The sequence below is a fragment of the Schistocerca americana genome, chromosome 1 (genome assembly GCF_021461395.2).
Source record: "Schistocerca americana isolate TAMUIC-IGC-003095 chromosome 1, iqSchAmer2.1, whole genome shotgun sequence".
Lineage (NCBI taxonomy): Eukaryota > Metazoa > Arthropoda > Insecta > Orthoptera > Acrididae > Schistocerca > Schistocerca americana.
Window position 1 is genome coordinate 880,022,727 of NC_060119.1, and position 23,805 is coordinate 880,046,531.

The 23,805-nt window shown below is 40.0% G+C and overlaps 2 protein-coding genes across 3 annotated transcripts in view; one reads left to right on the top strand and one right to left on the bottom strand.

Annotated features, from left to right (window-relative positions):
* LOC124614272 (lissencephaly-1 homolog) overlaps positions 1-15,600 on the bottom strand; it is a 188,917-nt gene extending 173,317 nt beyond the window's left edge. The window contains exon 1 of the mRNA XM_047142930.1: positions 15,465-15,600. The gene's annotated coding sequence lies outside the window, so the exon portion shown is untranslated. The remainder of the gene's footprint in view (positions 1-15,464) is intronic.
* Positions 15,601-15,633: 33 nt separating this feature from the next.
* Positions 15,634-23,805, top strand: part of LOC124614246 (U6 small nuclear RNA (adenine-(43)-N(6))-methyltransferase) — a 41,490-nt gene continuing 33,318 nt past the window's right edge. Inside the window, exons 1-3 of one of the 2 annotated variants that reach the window (XM_047142927.1) lie at positions 15,634-15,904; positions 16,118-16,337; positions 16,683-16,823. In XM_047142927.1, the coding sequence (XP_046998883.1) occupies positions 15,800-15,904; positions 16,118-16,337; positions 16,683-16,823 (466 nt within the window). In that variant the 5' untranslated portion in view covers positions 15,634-15,799. The remainder of the gene's footprint in view (positions 15,905-16,117; positions 16,338-16,682; positions 16,824-23,805) is intronic. The other variant, XM_047142929.1, reaches the window with a different exon arrangement.

A 23,805-nucleotide genomic window follows, 5' to 3' on the forward strand; every position in this document is an offset into this window, starting at 1 on the left:
ATATTTACGCAAATTACACTATATTTCTTTACGTTGCGAATTAGCTGCCAACATCTGGTTCGGACATTAATCATCTACAGTCTTTCTGCATTTCGTAACATTCGATCTTTTAAGTACACCCGACGTCACCTTGACTACTGACTACAAGAACACCAGATTGAGTTCGAAACACAATTGTATTGATTATTCCGCACACAGCTATTTTGTTTACCAGGTGGCACTGAGGAACTGTACCCATGGCTTTATAAAATTAAGAAACGCGCCATCAACCTGAGCAGCGCTATCTACCGCCTTCAGCATCTCATTAATGACCACAACATGCTGCGTTTCACACGACTGATGCTTGCGGAAACCACGTTGATTCCTTCACCGGGGTTGTTCGTCTCCAGGAGTCATACACGACGCAATGTAAGTGCTCTAATTCTACATTAAATCGACGTCAGTAAGATATAGAGTTTTTCACTTCAATATTGCAACCCCTCCTGGAAAGACAAGTATCTTTTCTAGTCACATACATGCTCCCTTGTTCCAGTGACCTACGGATAAATTCATGTTAGAAAACGGGCCATTTCCTCAACATATTAAGCATAAAATCTATAGCGCACCCTTTCATCAGGTCCTATAGCATAGGGTATTTAAGTTATTCAAGTCGGCGATCAATTTCTATTCGTGCAGAAGTTGAACGTAGGAAATGCGTTATCACAGGTGCAAGTTTCGAAAGCCGGAATGTGATGTTTCGCCCTTCGTTATATCATATGCCGTTCCGGTGCTGTCACGGTAAACGAGTATTTGCACAGATTACTTTGTTCCGCTGACTGATTATACGCATAATCAAAACTTTCTGGAGTTTAAACAACTCCGCAGGTAATAACTCTCTTTGGAATTCAATGAACACTCTCCTAGCTTAATATTTGTTTTAAGTACAAGGTGCACAACTTTGCTTCCGCCGTTTTCCCCAACACTTTGAGGCTTTAATGAAACAAATTGGTTACACATGTATCATTCAACGTATTTTCCATCGCTGGCCACTACGTTCTCCCATCTTTCAGGCAGTGTACGAATCCAGCGTCGAAAAAACTGTTCATCTTTTGAAGCGATCCACGAATCGATCCAATTTGTGACTTCTTCACGAGATCAGAAGTGTTGGTCGGCCAGGCCATGCGCCAGTGATCTAAACAAGTGGTAGGTGGAGAAATGTCTAGAGAATACGGTGGGTGGGGTAGGACTTCCCATTTTAATGTTTCCAAGTACGTTTTAACCTCTTTTGCAACGTGGGGTCAAGCGTTGTCGTGCTGCAAAATAACTTTATCGTGCCTCTCGCTGTATTGGGACAGTTTGTCTTTTAATGCTCGGCTCAAACGCATTAATTGCGTTCGATAACGAGCACCTGTGATTGTTTCACTTGGTTTTAACACCTAATGGTACACGACGCCGAGCTGGTCCCACCAAATGCAGAGCATGATCTTGGAGCAGTGAATATTCGGTTTGGCCGTCGACGTGGAGGCATGGCCGGGATATCCCCATGATTTTTTGCGTTTAGGGTTATCCTAATGAACTCCTTTTCGTCCCCGATCACAATGCGATGCAGAAATCCCTTCCATTCTTGTCTCTGAAGCTACCGTTCACAAACACATATACGCCGTTCAACGTCTCTTGGCTTCAGCTCACATGGGACCCAAGTTCCTTCTTTCTGAATCATGCCCATAGCCTTGTGGAGTTTTGAAATGGCTTGCTGTGTCACTCCCACTAACCGTGCCAATTCTTCATTTTGACGCGAGTCTTCACTCAGCAATGTCTCCAATTCTGCATCTTCGAAAACATTCTCTCTTCCACCACTATGCCGGTCTACGACGTTAAAATCGCCGTTCTTGAAGCGTTGAAACCACTCACGACATGTTCCTTCACTAATAGCGTCCTTACCTTTAGCTTTTGTTTTTCAGCAAATGATTGGGCTTGCTATGAATGCAGCTATCTGGTTTCGCACTTTTCCTAATATTGACGAAGAAGCATCGTAGTTCTTTGCCATTCCTTATTACCTTCCATGGTAATTGTTGCTGACTCCTCAGGTAGTTTCTAATGCCATATATACTGAACTTGTTAAATAACTTTCTATTAGATAAACTTTCATTTGACACCAGTGATCAACAATGCTATAACAAACTCGTGGTCTGTGGTACCGATCACTCCCTTACAGAAAGCCAATTCGAAACAGTCACGCGGATGTGTCTATACTGTTAAGATGAAATTACAAGCAAAACAAATCCTGCGCCAAACACGTCGAGACGACCTACCCGCTGTGGGCGCAACCACTGTTTACGCATCATTAGTCTTGCAGTTATTAGCGAATCAAATCTCTCTTGTTATACAAGAAAGTTCGACCAACGTGCGAATAGCCTTTTTCATGACAATTATCCCAATACAAAAGGAGCATGTGCCGACAGGTATGTAGTCGAACCATCAGCATAAGTGATGTTCAAATTAGTACAGTGAATTATGTAGAAGAATAGTCAGGTGGCATGAAATAAATGAAAATGTTTAAGTTTGCCGATGGCGTATTTCTGTCCGAGATGGCAAGGAACTTGACGATAAGACGAATGGAACGAACAGTATCTTGAACAGAGGTTTTAAGATGAGCATCAACAAAAGTAAAATAAGATTAAAGGGGTGCAAGCGAATTAGATTAGGAAATGAGACAAAAGTAGTAGACGAGTTTTGCTACTCAAACAGTAAAATAACTGACGGCGGTAAGTAAATAGCACCATAAGCTTGTCTGAAAACGGGAAATTCTTTAACATCAAATATCAATTTAAGTATCAGGAAGTCTGTTCTTAATGTATGTGTCTGCAGTGCAGCCTTATATAGAAACGAAACGTGGACGATAAACAGTAACACGAGAATAGAAGCTCCTGACATGCGTTACAGAAGAAAGCTGAAGATTAGATGCGGAAATCTGATATAGCCTGTACACAGTGGAAGTTGTCGTACATGCGCAAAGAGATGTCACAAGTAAAAGTCACAATGTACAACCTATAACCTTTCTATCACCAGTCTGATTCGCCCAGTCTAAGAAACGAAGTAGCATAAAATGTCTTTTCTTATTAGTACCATAGGTTACTTCGTCTATATTACAAGTTCTAGTGATATTTTTAGGTGTGTATCAGCGGAGACGTGATTCTCAACAGAACTACTTAGATGTTGCAGTACCACATAGTGACCTATGCAAAGTAAATACTCGTCGACAGCCACGGCCTCTCACACTCTTCCTTCGCTAAAGAGTGCCGAGGTCAGTTGAGACAGCTTTCACTTGACTGCTTAGCTCGCTGACCCTTCCAATACTTCAGTCACTGGCATATGCTCCTCCTCCACTCGTGGCAACATGGCAGGGGTGAATCATAGAGGAACCACTTACAAATTGGGGTTTTATATCACGTCTGATAGGTCAAGACGTTAATTTTTATGTGCTCCCATGCCAAAAATTGGAACTAAAAATAAGAAAGCATGTTTCTTTAACCTTAAGCATCCTGTTAATCTCTCTCTAAGTGCAAAACGTATGTCCCAAATAACCTCTTTCAAATCCAGTCAAACAATTTCTCATTTCAGTTCAGTTGATTGTTCGTCACTAAAAGAACATCAAATGTCCACTTACAATAAAGTTTCATTTCTCGAATATAGTTTTTATTCGATTAAAAGGTATCTGCGTTTACTTCAGATCCATCTTCCAATAATACTAGTCTTCGTGGGAAACTTTAAACCAAACACTAACGCCAATTACTTTTGAATGAATAATACCAGAGGTTTCAATCAAATTAAAAGATGTAAAAAGCATTACGTGTGACTAGGGGTCCAACAAGGAATTTTTGGATTCTTAATCTCCCTCCAATAGACAGCCGGGCTACACATGAAAAAAATAAGAGCTTTTCTAGAAATACATGTAGTTCCGAGCACGCAGATGAATAGATTTTTCTAACGTATAAGCATAATCCTTTTTTCCAACTCTGAACACACTGGAACAACTGAAGATACGCCTTTCAACCTGGCTACTTTCCGTATTCATTTTTTGATCTCTCAATTTCCAGCATTCGGCCATAACAGATGCAGGATGCAGAGTTTCTTTTTACAATAACTTCACTTTACAACCACGTAATGCACATTTTAATTTTTGACAAATGGAAACACAGGAAAGGAAGATACGTAGCTCGCAGTAATCTAAAAAAAACTGGCAGACTTATGAGAACGCTAAATATTGCATAATCAGCATAACTGCAATATCTAACAGAACTGGCTGCTCAAATATACCCAGAAAAGTTAATAGTTCTACACTTCCGTTCATATAATCTCCTGTAAGTCTATCCCTAGAGACTGGTGTGCATCCTATTCAATGATCCAGAGACATAACATTCAAAACGTATTTCTTGCCCCGATTAAATTGAACAATTTGGTGAAGCGGACTATATATAATTATCAGTTCAATGAGATATGACTGAACTACTTAATAACATACAGTTGCATTTGTTGTAGGATCACAGTGTCGTACCTACCTGGAAAGCCGTGCGCCTCGCCTCTTGTGGGACGAGAAGGTTGCCGTCCGGAGGATTAACGACGTTTGAACCCCTCTGAGGGGATCTTCAGGATATTGTGGCTCGCTGTTGACTGAACACTATCACATGACCAGTGCCGCTTTCGGTTCTAAAAGGGGAGTTTTCCCGCACTTGTGCTGGGTAAGTGGCATTACTGGGTAAAAATTTTGGGCTACCATTTGTGGGCCATCATCATTGGGTAGTAAGAGAAGTTTTCCCGCGATAATGCTGATAAGATGGTTTATTGGCTAAAGCTCCTGTGGCTACCATTGGCGGGCCAATGGCATTCGTTAGAAAGTGATTTTTCCTGCACCTATGCCGGAGAAGAATTACTTGTTAAAATTCCATCCAGGGTGGTAACGGCGTGGCGACAGGAAGAGCATCCGGCCACCCCTTAAATTACCGATACCGAACTTGTGCAGATGCGGGACAAAGGCACAGGAGGAGGAGGAGGAGGATTTTTGAACACCATATTCGCCACCGACTGTATTATTTATTACAATTTCCACATTCGTGGAACGTTGGTTTCGCTCTGTCTGGCACGTTGCGATGTTCGGTTTGTTCAAACGTGTGTGAAATCTTATGGGACTTAACTGCTAAGGTCATCAGTCCCTAACCTTACACACTACTTAACCTAAATTATCGCAAGGACAAACACACACACCCATGCCCGAGGGAGGACTCGAACCTCCGCCGAGACCAGCCGCACAGTCCATGACTGCAGCGCCTAGACCGCTCGGCTAAACCTGCGCGGCCATGTTCGGTTTGCGAGGTGCTCAACTGCGTACAAAGTCCCAATTTTTTCACATTCCATTTTTTTCACAATCCAATGTACCACTGTCACGAATGATGATCACGATGATGAAATGATGAGGACAACACAAACACTCAGTCCCAGCGGACACGTTCCGAGGTGTTGCACGAAATCCGTAAGACGAACAGCGTGCTCATCTTTTCATGAAATCAGTACTCTACTGCAAGGCACAGTCTAAGAAAACGTAATTTGACACCCATCAGACAAGACGGAGACAAAACAATAAAAGCGAATCATGGCATCACACAGTCACGAGAGTCGTGCACTAACTACGAGAGAAGAATTGCCAAGGAAAGTCAGTGCCTAATACTGAAAGCTGGTTTATTATGAACTTACAACAATGCACAAATGTAATTTCACTTTATTCTGAACAAAGTCGTCTTGACTCAAATATTTACTACGTTTTTAATAAGACATTTCGGTTGCCAACCCGGCAGCCACCTTCTGGTTAGCTTTATATCTTCGATTCGTGACTCAGGACTGTAACAAAGCCAATTGTCTGTCTCTTATATCCAGTTATCCTTTAAACAAAGCTGCGTCGTGAAATCAGCACTGATATTAGCCTTGATCAGATAAACTTCCCATGATCGAAAGCAGTGAATCAATTACGTCTTTCATTATTTTTATATGAACGTGGCGATTACCGTGGTTTTGGCGAATGGTGGAGCGTCGGTGACAGCGTAGCGGATGAGAGAATGCAGCCGTCTTGTATGTCGAATTCGAGAGTTAAATTCGACTCGGTGGACTGCCACTGTTTTAGACGGGTTATTTGCTCCAGATTTTCTGCAGTTAATAAGGAACATGCTTTCCTTACTAGATTTCCTACAGAGATTTATACTTTGTATTAAAGTTCCATGCCAATGTCATTTATGTGACTGACAGGTTCTTCATCAGTCACAGAGACCAGGTGCGAAAACACTGTAGAAAGAATATATGTTGGCTGTCTGGGAATTAACTGAAATGACGTGTAACCACTGCTGAAGTGCTCTCACTTAACAGCCTCTTCCCTTTCTAAGATCTGAATGTGAAAATGTCTTAAGTTCTCCCTTATTTCAGCAACGACGCCTGTTGATGCAAAAGGAATTCCCCTAAAGTCGATCCGAGACGTCGCGTTCGCGTCCACCCCCGTATGCCACTATGAAGTACTGCTGAAGACAATCTTAGCAGTGAACATGAAAAATAGTGGTCCATTCTGAACTGACGAAGCAATCTGTCCGTAATGTGGCTAGCGTGCTGCTTACACCACACAATATAGCTTTAAATTAGCAGAATCCTTTATCTGTTTTGACGGCAGTTTTTCCCTTTTTCAGCCTCGTCAACTATCTGCCAGTAACCACTCTGCATTTCCTCGGTGGACAAATTCTTCATTCCTTCAAAACAGTCTAGTGTGCCATCGGTTTGACGTAATAGGTATAGACATTTATGGTTATTTTATAACAGTCGAGGGATGCATATTATTTCCTTCAATGAGAGTCTTCGGAGAAGACAAATTTCATTCTCTGGCGGTTCAATAATTATCTCAGTACGATCTTCAACGCTTCCGACTTATCTGTTTCTTAGCTGAGGTTATCCCATATGTGCATTGACTAATACGAGGATAATCCAGGCAGATACTGCATCGGAAGGTGCAAGGCACATCTGTACAAATGCCATATCTTTTCTATCAAGATCTCAGCAATGCAGATCGAGAAACTAGACTACCTACACAGCTGCACGTCATAAACGCCCGCAAGAGTCTGTCGTTCTGTAAGCCCAACAATAGGATCTGGACTTAAGACTTTCAACATCCATCCTACGCCTACATACATAGTCCGCAAACCACGTACAGTGCAAGGCGGAGGGTATCACATAATAGCACTGCTAGTCATTTCCCTTTCCTGTCCAATCGCAAACAGAGCGAGGGAAAATCTACCGTCTATAAGCCTCCGTATGAGTATGTGAGAATTCCTAAGGGACCAAACTCCTGAGTTCATCGGTCCCTAGACTTACACACTACTTTAACTTGTGTTAAGAACAACATACACACCCATGCCAGAGGAAGGACTCGAACCTCCGGCGGGAGGAGCCTCGCAATCCATGACATGGCGGCCACTACGCGCGGCAAGCCCTAGTTTCATCGTGGCACCGGCGAAATAAATGTTGCCGGTAGTAGAATCATTTTGCAGTCGTTCTCAAATGGTGGCGCTCTGAATTTCCTCAATAGGGCCTTGCGGAAGAAAAAAGTTGTCTTTCCTTATGGGATTCTCATTTGAGTTACGGGGTATCTCCATTATATCCGCGTGTTGATCGAAACTGCCGGTAACAAATCTGGCAGCACGCCTCTGAACTTCCTTTGATTCGACCTGGAGGGAATCTCAGACTCAAGCTGTACTCAAGAATGGGTCACATTAGTGTTCTATACGCACTTTCCTCAACTTCTCCCAATAAGCCGAATATGATTGTTCATATTACCTTCTACAGTCCTTACAGGTTCATTCCATTTCACATCATTCTTTAACGTTACACCTACATATTTAATCAATATGACTGTCAAGTAGCACACTGCTGATGCTGTACTCTAATATTACAGAATTTATGTCCTTATCAACCTGCATTTAACTTCATTCTTCTACATTTAGAGCACGCATTACACCAACTAGAAATTTTGTCTGTCATCTTGTATCCCCCTACATCACCCAATGACACCTTCCAGCACACCACATTGTCATCAAGAAACAGCAGCATACTGCATCTCACCTTGTTAATCAGATAACTGACGAATATAGTGAATAAGAGCAGTCTTGTCACACTTCCCTGGGGCAATCCTCATGATACGTTTGGCTCTGATGAACACTTGCCATTGAGGACAACATTTTGGCTTCTATTACTTAAGAAGACTTTGAGCCATTCATATATCTGGGACTCTAATCGTAAGTTCAGACATTCAACAACATGCAGTGAGGCACCTTTCAAACACTTTCAAGAAACCTGGGAATGTGGAATCCGCCTGTTGCCCCTCATCCATGTTTCACATGACGTCCTGAGTAGAAAGGGCAAGCTGAGTTTCACTCAAGTGATGTTTTCTGAATCCATGCTGATTTGTGGACAAAAGCTTTTCCATCTTAAGGAAAATTATTGTATTTAAACTCAGAATATGTTCAAGAATCCTGCAGCTATTCCATGTTGAGGATACTTGGGTCTAATTTTGCAGGTCCGTTGTCTGTCCTTAAATAGAGGAATCAACTGTACTCTCTTCCAATTGTCTGAGATCTTGCACCGGGCAAAAGATCTGCAATAAATGCAAGCTAATTAAGTGGTCAATGCTGCAGAGAACTCTGTAAAATCTAATTGTGATTCCACCAGCACCTACTAAGTTGACTGTTTTCAACTCTTTCAGTTGCTTCTCTACACCTGGGATGCCTATTTCTACTGCACACCAGTCAAACAACTAGTATGTTTGTGAGATCCTCCAGTGTAAATACTGTCTTAATCATGAAATTTAAAATTGAACTTTGTAGTGCCACTGATTGGCCAGACAAAATTTTTGAAAGCATAAATTAACTTCTTGCATTTGTTTTTTATAGAACTTTTTTTTTGCACCAATGTAAGTTGCTTCTGATTTGTATACAGCAGAGCTAAAGTGTCTCTTCATCAACGCTCTTTGAAAGTATTTCTTTAGCAAAAACAGACTGCCATCACTGTCAAATAAAAATGAAATTTCATTTTCATACAAAAGGTCTGAACAACAATAAAATTCTCAGGAAATCACAGGCTGCATTTCAGAAGCATTGCTTGACTGAGAATGCCATTTACATGTTCACTGACCAAATTTTACAAGCATTAAATAAAGAAATAGCACCAGTTGGTATTTTCTATTGCCTGACTGTGTGAATCAGTAATCTCCTAGAGACAGATTTCAGGGACTGATGGATGTCATATATAATCAGAAAAATACAGAAATAATAATCCAACCAATGTAATCAGGGGACTGACCAGGGAGGAATCATGCGGTTCCACAGTGCTCAATTTTAGGTCTGTTACTGTTTCTCATATAAGTAAACAACCTTCTGTCTAATACACAAAGAACAGAATTAATTCATTTTGCAGGTGACACCAGTAATGTTATCAGATCAAATCTGACAGACAGCATTTAAGCTAAATTTGGAAACAAACTGAAAAATTTCTCCTCGAGACTTCTATTCCATATTAGTTCTATTACTGTAATGTGTAGAACTTGGTGGGTAGGAATTACAAGTGCACATTTATATTTAAAAACAAAATTATAAACGGTCAGCATGTAGCCATACTTATTTTGTGTAATGTGAATATAAAATGACTCACTCTACAGCATTATGATTAATCACGCAAATATTCCATGGATCATGAAACTAACTGAATCAAACAATCATAAGATGCATTCAGATATGTTATCCTCATTAATATAGAAACTCACGCACAAAGCAGGGACGCTATATTTCTATGTTACATGCACATGATATGCAGTAGCCAGCTCATTAGAAACTGAACACTTGTTCAAATCAGATTAGGATGGTGCAAGGAATTTGCCATTCGCTGGAGCTCTCATGCTCACCTAAAAGTTGTCTGGGAAAATAATGGGAAACCTAAATTAGCATGCATGGAAGTGAATCAATATAAAAAAAGAAGGGTGCAGAACAGTATGACACAATCACCAAGAGAAGAAAACAATAAGAAATGCAGCTGGCAAACCAGCTAGAGCATGACTGATTATGAGATAATGATTCTACTCGTCTCTCAAGCTATTTAGTGCATTATGAAGAGTGTTAGAAGCCCATCGGAATCGCCATAAAAGGAAGGAACTGTTCATTCACTTAAAATAAAGAAAATGGCATTCAGAGTGTAAGGTATTTCTATCATTATATTATCCCCTTGTTGCTGTAATTTCAACAAGTCATCTGAAGTGCATAGCTTTCCACAAAAAATAGGCCCACATAATCTGTGCTGCCACTACTGTAAAAGTCTCTCAGTTTGGCAACTTCTTGTCCTATCCTCACCTAATCCTATCATACTTGTATATACTATTTCTGTAATGTATCTGACATGTCCTACAAAGACGAATAAATAAAAAATAAAGCAATTCTCCTTGTAAATAGAATATCCACCACATTAAGGTTCGACTCCTGGTCTAGTGGTTAGCATTGCTGCGTCCAGATCGCGGTGTTCCAGGTTTAATTCTGGGCCGGGTCGGAGATTTTCTTTGATCGGAGGCCGGATGTTTGTGTTGCCGTAATCCTTGCATTTCTTCTTCGTCGACGCACAAGCCGCCAAAGTGGGGGCGAAACAACCCCAGTCTGGTCTCCGGCCAATAATGCCATAGTATCATTTCATTGAAACAAGACCCAGATGGCAATCTGCATTTAGAGAGAAAATGGAATTCGTAGCTACTAAATTTTTTCATTCACCAATAGTATGTACTACTGGCATTCCAAACCTCTATTTTGTACAAGCAAATACGAAAGAGTCCTCCCTCCTGCATACACTTAGCGGCATCTACAGCTCTTCATATCACCATAAGGAAGGCTTTTCACCATGAGTAGTAGACTGACATGCCAGAATCAAAATCTGACTGGGCAGATCTGTGCATGGTACATACAAAATAAGCGTAGGCTAACTTACACGAGCTCTACACACGCACCAACTGGATGTGCGGAGGCGTTTTGACCGACCGATCGAAGAACATTCCCCGTCGGGATGTTAGGGCCATCCGACGGGTGAACTCCACAACTGTGACAACAGTTCATCTTTTGCACTGCGCGTGGGATTAAATGTTGATCTAATATACGCGACAGGGTGCGCGACGGGTGAAACTGACCGGTTAAATATTGGATGTTTGTGGGACACGTGGTGCGAGGAGCATAGCGATATAGATGCAATAAATGTATGATGGTTTCGTGTGGCATATAGAATAAAAGTCCATTGACCTTCTGTATTTCAGTTTTAAGGTTTTATTTCCGACACTTACCGGAAATGAAATCTAAAAACCGACATACCGACTTCAGTGGACGTTAATTCATAGAATATATCTGCGCCACTGTTACAAGTGCTAAAAAAAGTCCAGCCTATATCCAAAAGCTCTGTTATGAAGAGCAACTTGCCTTTTTTTACATGTCTAACTGATTCATTTTTTATGTACCTGTTTTCATTATATGGTGTTCTCCCATCGTATGCAGTCAAACTGCTTCGAGCCTGGAACGAGTTTCTTAAACTTACAGGTCATCTAGATCGTCTTATATGCTACGTACACAACTTAATTAAGTTTACATAAAGGATTTTCGTTTATTTTGCTTTACAACGACGTATTTCCTCAGTCAACTGTACATCACGCTGCAGGTTTCAGGAATTATTTTAGTTTATAATTGTGGGGTACAACAGCAGTGAATTTTAGGTCGTCCTAACTTCCACCAGTAGCTAGAAACCGTAATACAGCTAACAGTCTCTCGTCGCAGCTTCAGCCAATCTCATGACTATTCCTACTCTTTAAGAATGGTTTGATGATCAGCAACTCCCAAATGCATCATTTATCCACTATTAGATAATTACGAAAATCACCGAACCCCGCTGCTTAAGTTTTCTTTCCTTGCATTAGCCACTTCTTTGCCCACAACTCTCTTCTTCCGGCTTTGTTAGTGCCGACCGCCAAGGCAAAACCCCCTTTTTTTGTATGAAACCAAGCGGGATCTCATAGAACAAATAGAATGATCTTCAGATAAACAAACGACAATAATAGGGCGGCGCTGTAATCGTTGACTTCAGTTGGTCGAGACGTGTGTAGGCTGCCACGAAATTGGTCCGTCCGTCTGCCAATAAATTTGTGGATTTGTAGGGGCCTTTACTGCTCAAACACGATATTATTGCACTTGGCCGTTACCGACCGAAACGCCTTCACTCCCAAGTGCAATAATCCCGCATGCACATGTGTGTATCATTCTGACAGCTACGAGACAACTGTTTCCCCCCAAGCAGAGTGTAACCGATTATACAACTACTGAGTTAACCAGAGTAAAAATGTACTCCAGTTTTTTCTGTGCTGTCATTTGTGAAAAAAAAAACTGCACTAAATTATCTGAGCACGTTTGAACATGAAATGTAATCAACTGTATTTTCAGTCATGTCTCGTGGATACATCTGAAAAAGTGAATGGCATTAAAACGACAAAAATGCGAAAACGAATGTAGCACACGGACCACCTAGGAAACAAAGTTCTTTCCAGGTTATATAGGCCTACAGGAAACTGGAAAAACGTTTCGCCCGTACATATGCTTCTGCCAGTTACTTTAGTGCTGCAATTTCTTCCATATCTTGCTACGATAAATAAACCATTTAAGTAATCAAAACTAATGGTTTTAGAATACTGAAAAGGAAAGCTGTCTTCCCAGATCATTATTTGGTGAGAGGGCATAATACATGTTGACAAAGATAGACTTATATAGACGATTGCTGGCTTGAGTTTTCGCATAAAAAGTAACAGCAAACGTCTATCAATATGTGGGTTCGAGTTTTTTTATCGGCGTACTTGGGTAACAATATCACAAAACACGTCAAATGACCTCTGCAACTAGTTACAATTTGCCTTGCTATACCTACAGTATATACTAAAGTAAGAACCGCTCCAGCCACGGATGAAGCGAGGAACAAATGGTTGGTTATAGGCCTCTGTGCGACTTGATACTGGACACCATGATTCCTACAGGGGTGTCGTACAGAACTAAAGAGCAATCTTTGATTCCGGCCTGATAACCAGTTACTGGAAATTTCTAATTAGATTTTCCCGCGTATTTTCGTCGTCCGTTCGTGCCAAATGGGATTTACCAGCTATTCCATTATCTATCTATCTCTCCCGGCGATCCTCTTCATACTCTTCTATGTACGCTCGAAATTCCGTGTTAGAATGGACCGGTAATCCTTCAATTCATCCAGTTCCCACATATAAAACAGCTTCAAGCGTCTGATTACTTTTGTTGTGAGTCAATATGCTAAATGTTTGACGCTACGCATATGATCGACAACGTTTTGAAATTATGTTTGAAGTGTCTTGCAATCCGTCAAGTATTCTCACTCTCAAATACTATATGCATATAGTCTGGGTAACTGGCGTAACGTTAGTACACTACCTGTTTTGAAAACAAATTTTTTTGCTTCAGGAATCCGTTAGACAAGCAACCTTCAATTTGGGCTGTGCACCATGACCGGGGTTAAGAGATCCCATACACTTTATCAGTATTCCAGCAAGTACACCGATAACATTCACTTTTGTTAGGCATTATAGATATTGTAAGTGAAAGAGGGGCTATCAAGGCTATCCTCAAATTGTCGCAACATAAGTTAGATTCGTGGTAACGTACCACCATATGGTAAGCATAACAAATATGTTTCTGGGTTATGTGTCGTTAGATGCTTTCATGAACTATACGGTTTAGCCAGAAGTTCTTTAGAACTGTCTCCTTTCAGGCAACACAGGCAAATTAGCGACGTAATGTTTTCTGAAACAGAGGTTAGGTAAGGCACATCTAAGAAATAACGACACGACAGGTAATTCAGTTGTCTTCAATAAACACCAAAACAAAAGTTATAAAATACGACAGTATACTGCAAACAGTTCTCGAACACACGGCCTCCGCCAGACTAGGCTTGGGCCTGCCCGAGGCGTGAATCAGACCAGTGATGTCACTGACAACTGCCCGGCTGGCCTGCCAGGCTACACTGTTGCCAAGTTAGGCGCGGCCTTACCCAACAACCTGCGTCAATACGGCTCTCAAGACGTCGAAATGACATTGCACTCGGCCCAGCCAGAAATAAAGTATTCATTAACTGCAGGGTCGATGCTTAAGAAACTGAGCTTAAGTCAGTGGCTTGAAATGCATTAATTAGATCAGTTGCGAATCGCCAAACTAATGCACAACTATACCAAGACTGGAAATTTTGCATATTATAATATTAAGAAATTTTTCCCTTTGTTATTTTTTGAATTTCGCTATAAAAATGCTAACATCTTATTTACTACAGCAGGCACGATCTTTTATGAGTAAACACCCGTAATTGCTACTTCAAATCATTCGGCAGGTAAAAATCGTGAAACAAAAACAAGAACAGACAATCCCATGTTATCGGCATTCACTAGGCTTCAAACGCTGTATCTAAAAAAAGAATGAAGGAGTAAGAAAGTAACATGTGGCACGCTCATTTAAGCTAATTCATGATTGGTTTAACGTCTCTGGCAAACTATACTGGTACACGGAAGTTAATTTTGCATCAAATGCCAACTGTTACACGATAAAATTTTGTAACACACCACAAACGCTCATTCAGGCTTGATGTTACAGTACCATTCTTATGGGCATGGTGGAAGAATTTTATGTTTATTAACTGCGTTTCCCACACTTTTTATTCTCAGAGCTGACTTGCGTTATTGTCGGTGGATACAGTAGTTTATCACAAACAAAGGACACATTTTCTTGTCAAATCAAGGATAATCGGTGATTTAAGTGCGACACACAATGGGCTACACAAGGGAATATGTGACGTCAATACTCTATTCTCCTTATTCAAATGTCAACAACAGCTGCAACCACCTACACAAGTAATATAACAGAAAAATTAGGTCATTACTACATTCTCCCCACGTCTTGTTGATCGTCAGTTTAAAACGAAATATCTCATCAGACTCTCCAGCCAATCTTCCACCAGAAACTGAGAAACGCAGAAACTGAATATCCTTACATACGACCATGTAAATATCAATGACATCACTAATGACATTTTAAAATTCTTTGCTACAAAAAATGAAGAAACTAGGCAGCTCAAACATCCCTCCTAGTTAATTTAAGAGGCTGTTCAAATTCAAACTGTTGTTTAGCGAAATATAACCGAAACTATTTTGTTCATGAGCACAGCAACATAGCAATTTCTTGTCACTATTATCCAACGGCCATTTTGATTGTGGTATTTGACGCTATGATTTTCAAGGTAGCGGAATCATTTTAAACAACATGCAATCACTACGGAATAATATGACGTAATACTAGTTTTTAGTTGTCTCTTGTACACACAATACTTACATAATATTGCAAAGCTGTTTCTGGGCAGCGGAATGTGCTAACCAACTCTCACTATAAAACACTACCTTCGTCAATGAACGTTTGCGCAAACTGCGGGAGTTTCTCGCACAACACGAGAATTCTCGTAAAACGGAAGAGGAACTGTACCAACATGGCGGGGCATGACTGTCGTTTGTTGTTTGTTTATATTTGAATGTTGGTGTCACTGTGGTATATTTGCACGATCAAAATATGGGTTATGCAGTACACAAATGTGTTCCACAGATTTTTTATTTGTAGGGAACTTTGGAAAATCGGCGTAAACTTATCTTTACATAGAGCACTGCTGGGTCATCATGTCGCTCAACAAGTTTATGCATCCCAGAAATATCTACAAAAATCCTCCAAATTTTAAAGAGCTGGCGATATTATATCCAGATTTTCGGAAACATGCGAAGCAGGTAAGCAAGACATATAGTAATAGGAAAATTCGACTATCCACTTGATATCGATACAACATTAAATTATATCAGAAGAAAATTGGATACAGATGATAAGTGTCATATACTGTTATTGTTCTTACTTTTGTTGTCTTCACTCCGAAGACTGGCTCGTTGCAGCTCTCATAAACTTGTATATGAGTCAGATTTACTTAAAGTTTATACTTCGCACAGGATGTCGCAGGAAAAGTTTCAATTAACTTCCAAGACCAGGAAGCTCTTCGTGCACTTACAACGGCGTTGTTAAAGAAAGATTTTGGGCTGGAAGTGAAGATTCCAAGTGGTCGCCTTGTGCCAACATTACCACTTCGCCTTAACTATTTACTATGGATTGAAGATTTGTTAGCACTCTGTGATGGAAACCAAGAGAAGTCAGTTTGTGGCATAGACATAGGTAAATGCTGTAATTCTGATTAGATGCTGTAATGCTGTAATAGATTGTTCAGTTCCAAGCAATTCAAAATACTAATAATACCCACACGTTATGTAGAGCAATGAGTATAGGTTTTGTATTAGTTCCAGTGTCAGTATTCCGCACCTGTATGCCTGTGTCTGATGATCATAAATGATTTTGTTCAACTCGGTTGCATCTATCTTGTTTGTATTTAGCATAGTAATAAGCATTCCCTTGAGCATATGCTTTTGCTGACAGCTCAGCTCTTTTTAACGTACTGATATTTTCTATTTAGAAAGTGATATATGTGTATAAGTGTAGGAATAAAAATATTTCGTTTGTCAGGCACTGGAGCATCATGTATTTATCCCCTCTTAGCTGCAAAAAAGAATGGTTGGCATATGATTGCATCAGAGACGGATCACGAGAGTGCAAATGCAGCCAAAATTAATGTGGAAAACAACAATCTTCAGGAACTGATAAAAGGTTAGTGTTGCTACATAAGTAATATAAAAGATTTGTAGTACCAGTAGCTATCGTAATCACTTGTGAATGTTTCAGAGACATTTTCAAATATTTCATGAGTAGTTCAATTAAAGTTTTTGATTACTATTTCATGGGGGTGGCTTTGTAATCAACAAACAATATGCAGTAATTATGTAATGCTTACACATAATGGGACTAGTGCAGCAGGGGATACAACCCGTCGGCTTTGGACAATGACGTCACAAGTGGCCAATCGAGAAGCGATTCTTCTTAGTGTTGTAGCTCCCTTCAGTGGCTGAAAAGTGTTTTGGCTTTTTTAAAAAAAAATCTCACGAGATAGAATAAACAGATCCACTTTATTAAGCAATCAGTAAAGAAACGAAACTGAAACATAACAGCAAAAGCGAAAATGGGAAACTGCTCTCTGGCGGCTTGTGATGTCCTTGTCCAAAGCCGACGGGTTGTATCCCCTGCTGCACTAGACCCCACATAATTGAGTCTGAATCTTGATTGAGTTTACAGACTGGTTTGTAGTGTGGTTCGAGGTCTATGTTTGATTAGACAGTGACAGTGTGGTTGAGAGTTGGCCAGGCAACTGAAAATGAATACAAAATAATTGTTGTGGCGACACCTTGCTCTAGAATATAGTCCATGTTCACACCATATTTAACACGCATTTTGTTATAGAAGCTAAAACTACAAGGTAATTTCAAGAAATCTGTATTGTGTAATAGATAAGTGTCTGATGAGAATATTGTTTGCATACATCGTTCGTAACTTTCAAAAAATCCATGAATGAGAAGAACGGATATTACTATCTAACTCTTGCTGATATGACTGTAGAAATAGGCAATAGAGCAATTAACTACTCTGTGTTAGTATGGTTATTGAAGGACCATTCCTCACATTTCCTCCCTGATGCCACACTTGTTAAACATAAACTAAAGATGGCCATCTTCACTTTGTCATTTAATGAAGAATAGTCGTTTTACATGATTCACGATGCATTACATACAAAAATAAAAAATATTAATGTTAATTTTATTTAATTTTTGATTGGAGAGTCTCTGATATCTATATTGTGTGGGTGGCTAACAAATTACCATGTTGGATGTGCATACTTGCGATATATACTAGGCAGACTCTATTGCATGTCCAGTTTGTAAACCCCAAAGTAATTCTTAGCTCAATGAACTACTTCCTTGGATGTTTATCACAGCCTCTCTTACAGCTTTGTAGAAACTTATGCCTGTATGAGACCTACTTGCAACCAGCTGTACTTCTATTTTAATGTCTATCATTCATGGCACATTAAAATGTCCCCTTCTCCCTCTTTCCGACCTCTCCCCTCCTTGTAGAATCTTGTCATGCCTGGTGACTTTACAAGTCAGTAGAAAGGAGCAGTCATTGTCATATTCTAGGAACTTTGTTGGAACCGTCATAGGGACACAATATTGAGAGAACCTTTATGTGGGGATAATGTCTTTTCTAGGTACCTTATAAATGGATCTTCCACAACATTTTTGCATAACTCCAACCACAATAATACATTGCCAGTGCTAATCAGCCTCAAACCAGTTCACACCACACTGCATCATACCATACCTTCCAGTATCACACATGTTGAAGAACTTGGCCCATAAACTTTTGTAAAGATTCAGCTACCTCTCATCATGGTCTGAGATGAGAAATATCCTACAAAGACCATGTTTTCATACTGCCAAGTGATGTTCTATTGCCAACTCAGTACATCAATATCCTAATTTTTAGTCATAAGCAAATTGTACATGTCACATATCATTATGTTGTGAAAAATTCAGCTTTTACGCCTGTCCCATATAACCCACCCACTACTTCCTTTTGCAATCCTATTGCAAACATTTCTTATCTCATCAGAAATGAGCACATAATTATGTGAAAGCAGTTGGGCTGCAGTTACTGCACTGGAATCTATGAAGGTACAAAAATTAATCAGCTCTCCATTAATGAGAATTTCTAGATCTAAACTGTGGCTTACGGGGAACATAAGCACTCAGTAGCTGAACATGTTGCATGCAACAATACTCATGGCTTCAACAATTGGGCTCTTTGAATCCCCCCTTCTTTCCCTCAAAATGAGTTACTTTCATTTACAGGAAAACTTGAAGATGGCAGCATGTACTCCCAAAAGTGTTGTATTTTCCAAGAATTCCAGCTTTCTAACTTCATGGTTGGATGTAACAATATAATGAAAAGTGTAGCAGCGGTTGTTCACCATATATAGTGGAGATGCTAAGTCGCAGGAAGGCACAACAAAAATATAGTCGGAAAGTAAGCTTTCAGCCTACAAGACCCCACACACACAAAACCACAGTCTCTGGCAGATGGATGTGTGTGTGTGCATCGTCTATTTTCGACAAAGCCCTTGTTGGCCGAAAGCCAACTTTCCGACAGTCTTTTTATTATGCCTTTCAGCATCTCGGCTATATAGTGAGTTCCAACTGTCCTTTTCATTATATTGTTACATTCCTTTGTGGTTGGATGCTAATAATAATGATGATGGTGATACTGTTCCTTATAGTTGGGAGTATTTAGGAGGAACGAAGAAGTGACGAGGTGGCACAACATTGTTTGGTGGTGTAAAGATAATGTGCAATGGGATTATTTGTGTATAAAATATCCTAGTGAAATGAGATTAAAAACTGTGGAAAGGAGATAGGGGAATTGATCGGTACAGAAGGTAGGCTGAATTTACACTGCTCACGATGCTGAGCCAAATGGTGAAGTGCTGAAATTGCATGGCAATCAAGGGGCTTGATGTAACAATAGATCAGCGTGGTGGCCTTTTAGATTGCAGGCTGAGCTGGGTGAGATGATCCAACATGATGTAATATAGTCACAAATGAGTTTGTATTTTTTGTAATTGTTTGGAGCAGTTTCATGCAATAAGCATGAAAAGCTCATTGCTAATGTGCTTGAATGCCCCATGTTGTGGGATCAGAAAAACAAACATTGCCACAACAGGGATCTGCTACGTCAAGCTTAGAAGGAAATAGCTCAAGTTTGTGGAGCAGACAGTAAGTACAGAAAGTAAGATAAATGACTACAAAAATACTAGAAAGTGACACAAAAGTATTGTGTATTGTTGTTGTTGTGGTCTTCAGTCCTGAGACTGGTATGATGCAGCTCTCTATGCTACCCTATCCTGTGCAAGCTTCTTCATCTCCCAATACCTACTGCATCCTACATCCTTCCGAATCTGCTTAGTGTATTCATCTTTTGGTCTCCCTCTACGATTTTTACCCTCCACGCTGCCCTCCAGTACTAAATTGGTGATCCCTTGATGCCTCAGAACATGTCCTACCAACCAATCCCTTCTTCTAGTCAAGTTGTGCCACAAACTCCTCCCCAATTCTATTCAATACATCCTCATTAGTTATGTGATCTACCCATCTAATCTTCAGCACTCTTCTGTAGCACCACATTTTGAAAGCTTCTATTCTCTTCTTGTCTAAACTATTTATCATCCATGTTTCACTTCCATACATGGCTACACTCCATACAAATTCTTTCAGAAACGACTTCCTGACACTTAAATCAATACTTGATGTTAACAAATTTCACTTCTTCAGAAACGCTTTCCTTGCCATTGCCACTCTACATTTTATATCCCATCTGCTTCGACCATCATCAGTTATTTTGCTCCCCAAATTGCAAAACTCCTTTACTCATACAGTAAAACTGCATGCCCTCGGGAAAAATTACGGCTGTAGTTTCCCCTTCTTTTCAGCCGTTCACAGTACCACAACAGCAAGGCCGTTTTGATTAGTGTTACAAGGCCAGATCAGTCAATCATCCAGACTGTTGCCCTCACAACTACTGAAAAGGCTGCTGCCCTTCTTCAGGAACCACATGTTTGTATGGTCTCTCAACAGATACCCCTCCGTTGTGGTTGCACCTACGGTATGGCTATCTGTATCGTTGAGGCACGCAAGCCTCCCCACCAACGGCAAGGTCCATGGTTCATGAGGGGAGGATTGTGTACATCTGAATCGTGTACAGATTTCATCATTTTAGTAATGAAATGATGGTCACTGTGATTGCAGTATTCAATAAATTGGTCATGAAATGTGTTTGCATTAATAACTGTTGATGTCATTTTTGCATTATGTAATTTTTGAATGTCTCTCTGACACTCCTCACTCTTCTTGTAGCATTACTGTTTGCTCTGTTATTTTGAAAGAATGCTGCAAAAGCATTATTTCCAATTATACCCTGATCAACACACAATTGAAGGGAGATGTCCAGCCCATCTTCCTCAATTATCATGTTGTGCAGGAGGCAGATATGCAGAATAATAATGTCTGTGTTGTTTAAAGAAGTTTCAGTATCCTTTTGGAGAAGACGCCACTTGCTGACCATAATTCAGAATGCATTTTCTACTACCATTATAGCCCTTGATAATTTATTGTCGAATAACCTTACTGAGTTACAGTTCAGGAAACAGACACATTAAATTTTCTTGTTGGGAAAAGGCTTCATCTCCACTCAACATTAATGCAGTTTTTCTGAAGTACCGGTTATTTCTTTTGATGGTGGCCAGTTTTGCAGAACGTTAGAAATATTAGTGTACAAATCACTTGTTCTAAATGCCATGCCATTTGATTGTTTACTGTAACCACCAACTTCAATTACTATTAATCTGCAATTAACATCAGCTACTACTAGTAATGCAAGAAAAAAAAGGTAATAAAAAAATTATTCAAAAAAGTGACTGGTTGCAGTTTTATGTATTTAAGTTCTAAGTGAAAGTATTTACATAACATATTGCAACAAATTTTAAAATTAGAGATGCAAGATGGCAGTTGTCATTCTGCATTGAGTTTGGTTCGCGTTATATGGAAACTGTCACCTGAAGCCCACTTGACAGCTAAAGGGTGATTAAAAAAGAGTGCCAGTTTTGAAACAGCTGGTAAAATTTTGTTTGTCAGTTGGTGACATTGTTTTGATTTGTTTCCCGTTGATTGTTGACTCAGTTTGAATTTCTTGCATTCAGTGTCTAACCCTGTAGCAGTTCACTTGTGCGCAATGTGAGCCGTTCGCAAAAATGTTTTAGCTGAATGGAGGAAGTTATGCTGCAACTGTCAGGTGACTTTGTACAATTCTAGGTTGTAATGAGGCACCAAATGAATCAACAGTTCGCAGACTTACGAAAAAGTTCTTTGAGATGGATTCAGCAGTAAACCTTAAAGGTCCTTGCCATCATTGTCCTGGTCGAAATGAGGAAAGTGTTGGAAAGTATTGCAGTTGTTCATGACACTGTGGCTGTCAGCGCAATGCGATCAGTTCGTCACTGCTCCCACCAATTGGGCTTAAGCTGTTCTTCAGTATGGAGAATTCTCTGGTATGATCTCCCTTACACCCCCCCCCCCCACCCCCACCACCACCACCACCATAAAATTCAATTGACACGGCAGTCGAAAGGGACAAGACAACAGTCTGTTGACTGGGTTCTGAGAGGACAAGAGCTTTGCAAAACAAAATCATCTTCATTGATGAAGCACACTTCCACTTAAATGATTTTGTGAATAAGTAGAACTACCGTATTTGGGGGTAAGAAAATCCTTCCATGATCCAATAAAGGGAAGCATATCAACAATGAGTGACAGTGTGGTGTGGCTTTTTGTCAGGCGCCATCATCAGCCATTATTTTTCTGAAGTTGGTGCAAGACAACTATAACAGTCAATGGAGACTGATACCATACGATGATGTGGGAATTTTTGTGTCCCCATATGGATGGAATGGACATTGAATAGTCTTGGTGTCAGCAGGATTGTGCCACCTGCCATACTTACCTCAAAACAATTCAGTTGCTCCATGAGCAGTTCCCAAATTGCCTCATTTCCCGCAATGCCGATCATTGATGGCCATCAAGGATCATCAATGGCCATGAAGGTCATGTGACTTAACTCCTTGTGATTTTTTTCTTTGAAGTCATCTGAAGTCAGTAGTGTATGCCAATAAACCCTGAAGTATCCATGACCCAAAGGAGGAAATTCGATGAGTTGTCAGTGAAATACATGTGGTATTTGTCATACAGTCATAGTGAATGCCAACACAGTAGAGGAAGTGATATGCCTCACATTTTGCATACATGAAATGGGAAGGTTAGATTAACATATTTATGTATTTTGTTTGTGCTTTTTGTAAAAATAAATTTCTTACTTTGATATAGCAAAACCAACACTTTCTTTTAACTACCCTGTAGAATTAGAATGCAGCATATTTTACTGGAAGCATTGCAACATTCTTAAACTCCTTCCACTGCACATTCTTTCATGTTGAATTACGGGCTGGAAACTGTCAAGCTGAAAGCATCATTTCAAACCCCCAAACTCATGGAAACTTTGATATTTTCAGTGAACTGCCATGAACATCAGTTTGACTCCATCTCAGCTCTCTTATAATTTATAAAATATGGTGAATATATCACAGATTGTAATTTTCTGATAGTAAAAACTGTTCTGCAAACTTGATAATGTGTACCTACCTGATTGTGATCACAAGTAGTAATAACCTTCCTTGAAGCAGGTGTCCCTGTACTCATTCTGAAGTAATTGCAAAATTTATCTTTATCTTTTCTCAGGTCACTCTGCAAATGAATAAATTTTCCTGTGGTCCTTCTCTCTTTGTTCATTTTGTTTGCACAGTCCTTCTCTCCTCACAGTCCTCTCCTTGTTCATTTTATTCACCAATTCACAACTGCCTTGAATTCAGAGAGCACTGTTTTCTGATAAAACCAAATTTACTGGGTCGAGGAAAACTGACATAATTCAAAGACTGTCCAACAACTACTGCTCCACATTGATAGATAGCTCTGCATCGCATGGAGTGTAAAAGCTCCAGCATATAACATCACTTTAGAGACTCGGCGTCGCATAACAGGCAGTGTAAATTCTGATTTAGGCTGCAAGCAAAGTACAAAATGTTCTGGTGTACAGG